Genomic DNA, 8,545 nt, shown 5'->3' with positions numbered 1-8,545 from the left:
GAGAAAATTTCGTTATGGGAAGTCATAATTTCAAAAAAAAAAAAAAAAAAAATACAAAAAAACTAACGATTTAAACGAATAGTTAAATTAATATAAGCATTCGTAACGAAAAAAGTAGCAATTCGATTTCGATCGATTATTTGAATATTTTCGAGATAGCACGTAATGGCGGCTGAAAAGGCGCGAAAGTAGAGAAACGAATAGGTTAAAAGCAATGTTTAAACTCACGATATCTTCTCATAAGATTCTTCTTATATGGTTTGGTACCGGGTGGTCTGGATCTAGACCTCGTGCTACCATCTTTTTGATTATTGTCGGAGCACGAATCATCTGAATCCTCGGAACAGGTACGGTCTTCCCTTTCTTGAGAATATTCGGTGGACGTAGTGGCGACGAAGCATCCTCGTAACCTGAGCGCTGCCGCAGCATTTCCATAGTCGTCGATCGGTTCTTTTCGATCCTGATCCTGATCGTTCTCCTCTCTGGAGAACTCCGCGTAATCTCCTACTCGAACGCTCAAGTCCAACGGTTGATCCTCGAGCATCGTTTCTATCTTTGCCAGCTTCGTTTCCTTGCTGCCAGTCTGTCCCCACAAGTTGATTCACAGCTACCACAGCACAGTTGCCATCTTGATCTTCAACGATTTGTACTTGACACTCAGTCGATACAATATAACATTACACTCGCCGGTTTTCTTAATGATTCGATACGATGTAGGTTTCTATTTTTTTCTTTTTCTTCTTTTTTTTCTTCTTTTTGATTGTTTTTATTCAAATTTCACCTTCACTTGGAAGAATTTCACGCAAAGAGAATCACTAGTTCTATATAGACGCGATTGATTGCATTCGCTTGAAGTGAATTAGTATTGAACAATCGTTACGAGAAAAGAAAATGTCACCGTGCGAGATCTCGAAAATTATCGATGTTGTCCTGTCTGCCTCGATTTACGCGGGTTATTGTGATAGAAGTTATTTGGAAAAAATTCAATTATTTTCAATAAAATCCGTCAAGTAGACACAATAACAATGATCGAGTGCAACAACTAGAAAGAAAAGAAAGGAAAGATATCTTCGTGGGAGGTAGAACTCTTCCGGCAGTGTCTTCGTCCCGTGTGGTACGCGTGACGCACAACGGATATTCTACCGGTAACTTTTCTAATAGCAAACAGCTTTCGATACTAACGAAGTTCACGCGAATTATTCGATGTTTCCGTGTTGATCAACGTATTTTTTCAAAATAATCGATCATTCCTTGTATTATTTCCTTCTATTTGTCGACAACATCGAGAAATATAAATTGCACTTGTCACGAGGAAAACAAAATGACAGCCAAGTCAGGTTACAGACGTTATGTTGTAGCCTGAAATATCACGCTGATTTCTTCGATTGAATCATCCAGAACAAAATCGTTTGCACGTAACAATCGCACTTTGAAAAAAGCTCGTTGGCTTCACTATGAACGTGTCTGTATACATATATATACATATGTGATATAAATACATATATATATGTGTGTGTCGTCGTGTCTTGCGAAGGAGCCAACAGGCAGAAAGAGAAAAACGCGAAACAGAATTGCCGAAGCGTATCCACGTTCTCCGCACCGAGGCTACGGTTGCCGGTGGCACACTGACTGACTCGGAACCGGGGTAGCCCGCTAGTCCAGACTCGTTCACTCACTACTCCAGACTCACACTCCAACTCCGAGCGCCGGACTCGCTCTCGCTCGTGTACACCGCACACAGTACTCTCCGGCCGCCAGAGCCAACTGCGTTCGGCACTTTCCGTCGTTCGACTTCGGTTCTTTTCGGTCTCTACACTGCCTCGATCAGAGTCGGCGGCTTCACGTACACGCCGGCACCCACACACAGTCGCGAACCGTCGCTCGAGATGCGCGGATGCGTAGCCTACCGCAATGTTCGAGTTGGTGATGCTCTCCCTCCACTACTTTCTGTTCTTTTCTCTCTTTCCATCTTTCTTCTCCCTCGCCTTTTTTTCTTCTTTCTTACCACCTCTTTACCTCTATCTCGCTCGCTTCGAGTCTTTTCTTTGCCCTTCGAATAGAGCTTCATACTTCTTTCTTTCTCGTACTCTGCCTTGTTCTGATGGTTTCGCGAAAGGGAAAGCTATTTTTCCGTCTATTGGGATAGGACACACGAAGCAGTCTGCAAGCGCCGTTCTCATGACATTAACCTTCGATCGTCGACGTTAGAAACAGCGGGCGGTGACGTGAAATATAGGTTGTTTTAACGGGAGTTTTTTTCAGACTAACTTGACGGATCAAGGAAAGAGAACACGTTTTCTCGATCATTCCTTCGAGAATTCGTTCACAATTGAAACAACTCTGTTGTCGGGTAAGCAAAACGAGCAAATTGCTACACATGTATATACACGCATTCCAACCAACCGTTTCCCTCTAATCCCTGACATTGTCTTCTTGAGGATGAATTCAACAAGCAATAGCAGGTCTCTGCAGCATATAGGAAGACTGGGGCGCACAGAAACGAGACTGGAACGATTGCGTATGCATGGTACACACAATAGGTGAACGTGCGTACGAGTTCGTGGCGGAAAGGAACTTCCAATTCGACGTCTCGTTGCAGCCGGTAAACACAGGTGCAACGAAAACGTCGGAAGTGTTTTTGCAACGGGGCATACAGAGTGAACCTTGAGAGTGACCGATTTCGTAATCCCTTCGCGGCTCGCTTCTCTGGCGTGGTTTCCATTGTAATGCAAGTTAAAAAACGATCTTCCAGATCGTGTTTGTTGAGGTTAGGTGAGCTTCGAATTAACGTAAATCGTTTCTTACAATCAAACTGCATCTGTTTCCTTTTTCTTGTGATCTTTTTAAAAGGTATGAATAAATATTTTTCAATTATATATTTTCTTTTTTGAAATCCGTCATATCAATATTGTTACAGCGTTTCATTTTTCAACGATTTTTAACCTCTTTAACGTTCGTCTTTTGCGTAGTAGATATCTATCTACTATTAGAAAGCAAGATTAATAGAAATATTTTCGTATAAAGTGTGTTTTATTATTAATGCTATAAACATGTATGATTTGTATCCAAATAAATGAAATAATTTTAAAATTTCAACTAAAAAATTAATATAATTATGATGTTACATGCGTCGATTAAAGTTAACATTCATATCGAAAAGGTTAATTACATCAACATTCCATCGTTGTATAGTTACAATAGCTGTGTTGCGCATAAATTCTTTGCGTTTATCGATACAATACACATATGTGTGCGTTACAATCGATCGAGAAACTAACATGGCGTTCGATAAATCGCGGATTCGTTTGTTGCAGTGAGTGTGTTCGGGATGTTATCCTGCCAGGACGATTTCAAGATTTCATTTTGGAAACGTAACGAGCTGCGGACGAAGGGCTTGTTCATCAGTTAGAGATTCTCGATCCCTTTTCTGATAAGTGAAAACGGAGTTGACCTTAATTGCATTTCCTGCCATCGAACCTGCGATTCTATTGTTGCCGAAAAGCGTTTTTCGCAGACTTCACACGCCACGATCAACGATTCCACGGAACAAGGTTATTTCAACGATGAATTCATTCTATGTAAGCGCGGCCGGTAGTCGTCGATGCATTTGCATTGAAAACACCGACTGGTGCAATAAGCTTGGTTTTCCATCAGATTGGAAAGGTTGGTTTCAACCACCGCTGCGGTATACAATTGTGTTTAGTCGGGGCTTACTATAGAGTGTTTTCACCTTTACGATTTTATATTGGTTTTATACACCGAGTTTTCTAAGAATCGATTTTCAATGTCGATTGTCAAATCGACGAGAGCACGTTCTCTTTGAAAGAATCCGCGAATTCTAGGAATCCATTTTTTTAAAAGCTATACGTATTTAAAATTTGGTTATATTCTCAGCGTATTGTGCTTAAATTAGGTTAGGTTAGATCAGATTAGATTATTGTATTGGCATTCTGCAAAGAACTGAATAAGAGAAAAAGACAAAGAATTCATTTTTACGATGATGAATATGATAATCGAAAAAATATCGAATATTTATTATCACTTCTATCAAAATAGTATCTATGATATCATTAATGAAAGCGTTTTGAATTTTTTTTAAACTTTTATTATATTTTCTGATCATATTTGAATCGATGACTGACAATTAAAAACGAAACATATCGATTATTTTTTTTTTTAGGTTAGGTTACTTTTGAATCGTATTTCTAAACTCAAAATCATTATAGTCTTTATTAATCGAATGTTTTCAGAAAATATAAACAAAGTTTGGAAAATAATAGCATTTCAAAATAAAGATTAACCAAATCATCGATCGAGACTCGGCTGGTTCGAATAATAACCGTCTCCGAAGTTTTATCGTCGTTTGCACAGCTACGTTCATGCGTCAGGGAGCGTTCTATAAAAATTCAGGGAAGAAATTTCGAAACTAATCCAAGAATCCTTCGTGCTTGACTTTCATCAAACTTTAAATTTGAATTCCGTAGAGATAAGAGAGAAAGAGAGATCTCAAAGTTCAAAGATTATTCAGCGTAGGCAGGAGTGATTTATCGGTCCCGAATTTGCTAGATCGGGAGGATGGAACATCTGCGTTAAAGGGTTGGAAACGTTGTATGCGCGCGCGTAGAAACCATGCTATCCTCGATTTGTCGACCCTCGCCGCGATGTGGAGAGTCACCGCGAGCCGAGAGTTATTTTCGCGCAAAAACGGTCGACAAGTGCCGGCCTGGGAGAGAAAACCTCGTAACTCTCGCCGATCTCGGAACGGGACGACGCCCAATCCAGGAAAAGTACGATTTCTAATCCATCACCGTACAGCTTCACGGCTTCTACGTCCTGTGTTTCCTCGACGCGACGCGACGGGACGTCACTTTGTGCCTCTCTGTGACAACCGCTCTATTTCCGATCCGACCATCCTCGCGAATTGCATCCTACACGTTTTCCATTGGTTATTCGTATGACTGTATTCTATCATGAGCGATATAAAGAATAGAGAAGAAACTCGAATCTTTATTTTTTTTTTCCTTAAATATAGGTTATCTTGTTTAGGTTAGGTTATCTTGCATGTCTCATGGTACAATTTGTGGATTTAAAATAATTTGATTTTTCAAGGAATGAATTTGTTGAAGCTAGACACCGTTTTAATTATTTTTGTATCGTTCAATTGTATATGTTAATATTTAATTATTTATAATATGTTTATGCATATTCGCATATGCATGTTCACATATGCCTATTATATATTAATTTTCTTCGTATCTTTTGGAAATATCTTTGAATTAACAACAATTAACAATCGACAAAATACAAATACAATTGTGTTTAATCTCAAAATTTAATTTTGAGATTGTGCGCAAATGTGATGTGTGAATTTTTGAATTCTATAAATTTCTAATTTGATATTTTTCTTTTACAATAATTCTTATAACAATTCAAAATATTAAAATTTATTTTTTCCTAAGTAATTTAATAATTTTCATCTCTTCACACGATGCACTGCATAAAACCGAACATCACGCATCACATGCGATACACAATACAGCGTATCTATACGCTATTAAATTTTTCTATTTTCGATAAAGAAATCGAAAAAAAAGATTTCTTTCGAGGAAAAGTTGGCCATACATTATCCTCTCTCTTTCTGCGCAACAATTAACTTCTTAACGTGCAAGTTTCTAATCAAGACGGTGTATCACGATATTATTAACTATCTAACACTCGTGTATCATCACTTTCGTTTTCGCGGTCCGCGCATCCCTGTCGATTTTGTTTTCGTTCCACGGCACAATTTTCCATCCAGAGACTGTGTGTGTCGCGTTCTCTTTCCTCCGCTTTCTACCAGAGTGAGATCCATCAGCCTTTCGACGCCATCGATCATTCGATCCCCGCGTTTTTCGCTCGCGAAACACACCGGCTCTTCTCCCATCCCATCCCAATGGTCGAATATCGGTCGGATGCCATCTATATGGGGGGGAAGAGGGGAAAGGAAGGAAACAAGAGAAAAGGACGAGACCGGATTAGTCGAAAGGAGGGAAACGACGAAAGAGAAATTTCCTTTTTTGCAGGGCAAGAGAAGCGACGTTTCCTGTCCAAGCGACAGCGAAGAAAGTGTATCTAGGCCTTTTTCCAACCGTGTGTTTCCCTGCAATTAGAATATTTACCCTACCGCTTCGAACATCACGTTTTCTACTGACACGAATTCCAGTCTTATTCTTTATGTTGTTTTTCCTTATTTCTGCGTGTTCTTCGAGTTTTAATAAATAAAGATCCATTCATTTTTTTTATGAATTTAGAATTTTTGTGAACATTAAAAGACGATGAAAAATTTAATTTTTGTGTATGTTTTGAGATAGAATATTTTAATTAAGAACAATAGACTGTATTGTCAAAATTTTATTAACGAAATAATATCTTTTGTTGTAATTTTTAAGATCGATATATGGTTGATTGCCAATATATTTTTGAAGTTATAAGTTTGCAAAGAAGATTGATGATTCATTAGATTATTTTATTTTACTTTCATGTAAAATAAAATTTTGCCTTACCACTTAAGAAACGGAATTTAAATAGAAATTTGCCTCTTTAAACGTCATAATGTACATTTTTGTACATTAAAATTTTCAATGCATGAACATCCACATCCAATTTCACAGATAGGATAGATTATTTTTATTAGAATGACACCTATTAATCTATTAATGACACATATATATTGGATCTTTATTTATCAGAATAAGGTATCGTAAAAGCTAAACGATGAGAAACGAGAAGGCACAGAAAGCGAAATGAGTGAATCTCTCTAAAATTTCAACCCGACTTTCGTTTGACGTTCGCGAGACTGCGGCGATTTTAATTTCTTGTTATCCCCCCAGCGTGGAGGTGAAAGAGACGAGGAAGAGGTATTAGCCGGCGATTCAGGCCGAGACTAACGCGCACTTTTCCTCGACAGCTACGTTTCTCTCGTTGGCGCTTCGACGCGGATGATTTCTTCGTCCGCCACGCGTTTCTTCCTCCATCATACTTACTCGTGGGGCAATGATTGGACGACAAAATTCGCCAATTCATTGGCGATAAAATTATTATGTATCTATATATACAGCTCTTTCATTCGTTCAATATCACCGTGACTTCGAACAATTAATTAATCGAAAATTTATGCCAAAGTATCTCTGTATCACCGTTTAAAACGATCTTGGAAACATTTTTCTCTAAACTTGTGCTCCTTTCGTCGTCCATTTAAATTCAAAGAAAAAAAAAAATCATTGCAAAAAATATCTCTTCGAGATTTTACAATCTGTGGCGCGTCTCTTGAAATCCACTTTCAAAATCAAACTGTTGTTGAGGTATAGTTGGCGCGCAACTTTCCAAAGAGAATTACTTTACAGGGGTGAGCACGGTGACATCCGGCAATAAACGTTACTCCGTACGTACGCAGTAATTTTACCAAGACGAATCTACGCGAATTTTATACTGTACGGGCCTCCACACCGTGGCGAGGGAAACGATGACTCGACTAACCCCGTCGAAACGAGTATACACGTTGGTTTGACGGGAAGCCGTGGTCGTGTCGTTTCGACTCGATTAGAATCGAGAGGAGTAGCGGAGAGAAGGTGGCCGGTTCCGCGACCGGTTGCCATGCCGAACGAGCCTGCTCCAAGTGCCAGAAACCGTGAAGGAGGCCTCTCGTGATCGGGACTTTCCAAGGACACGAGGGTGCGTCGATTCGTGGTGCGTGCGTGCCGTTTTACGTTTTCCTTTTCACGGCGAAAATCACACGCGCTTACCAAGAGAAAGAAAAATCCGCGGCGCTGTGCCAGCGAAATCGGCCGCCACGTTCCATATAACACGCACACACACACACACGATGGCTATTACGCCAATTTCCCTGTCGTGAGTTTTCTCTCTTTCTCTCTCTCTCTCGTCGACACAGGCGAGTCTCAGCTTTCTTTATTTTCTTTATTATTCGAAACCTGGCAAGCGTTACAGTAATTAGAAAAAAAGTACCATCGACGTGGTGGAGGTAAACGGTTTTATCGCGTGCGACAACGATCTTTTGGAAAAAAAAAGAGTCGAATCGAAAAATGAGGGGAAATTAGTTTCTGCTTTGCGAACAGAGCCGTGATTGGAAAAATTTGCACAAATTTTTTTTTTCTTATTCAACAAATTATTACTACAAATTAATTCGATGCTCATTGATTACAGATAACTTTTGGAAAAAGCGAACAATCTCACTTTCGTCGCTCGAACGATTATGTTAACAATACTGCATCAAAAGGTATCGATATATCGTATAATCGCCAAATATTCCTTTTTCTTTTTTTTTTTACGAGCGAAGAAACGAGCTTACAAATAGCTCAATCTTGGTTTAAGGAACACCAAAAGCAGAAAAAGGGAGGAGGAAGAAAAAGGAAGAGAAGAAGAAGGAGAAGAAGAAGAAGAAGAGGAGGAGTAGGGGGAGCGGCATTAGGAGGAGGAAACGGAGGGTAGACGAGGAGGACTCGCACGAAGACGAAGAAGAAGAAGAAGAATCCCCCTTGGCTCACGTCCG

The 8,545-nt window shown here is 39.5% G+C and overlaps 1 protein-coding gene across 9 annotated transcripts in view; it reads right to left on the bottom strand.

Annotated features, from left to right (window-relative positions):
• LOC102677853 (ecdysone-induced protein 74EF) overlaps positions 1-8,545 on the bottom strand; it is a 172,364-nt gene that overhangs the window by 55,841 nt on the left and 107,978 nt on the right. The window contains exon 1 of one of the 9 annotated variants that reach the window (XM_006618712.2): positions 229-2,846. The exons of the other annotated variants lie outside the window; for them this stretch is intronic. Within the exon in view, the coding sequence (XP_006618775.1) occupies positions 229-544 (316 nt within the window). The 5' untranslated portion in view covers positions 545-2,846. Of the gene's footprint in view, positions 1-228; positions 2,847-8,545 lie in introns of those variants that run through there. 9 annotated transcript variants of the gene reach the window in all.

The sequence above is a fragment of the Apis dorsata genome, unplaced genomic scaffold (genome assembly GCF_000469605.1).
Source record: "Apis dorsata unplaced genomic scaffold, Apis dorsata 1.3 scaffold_370, whole genome shotgun sequence".
Lineage (NCBI taxonomy): Eukaryota > Metazoa > Arthropoda > Insecta > Hymenoptera > Apidae > Apis > Apis dorsata.
This window is presented reverse-complemented; position numbering and strand designations above follow the sequence as displayed.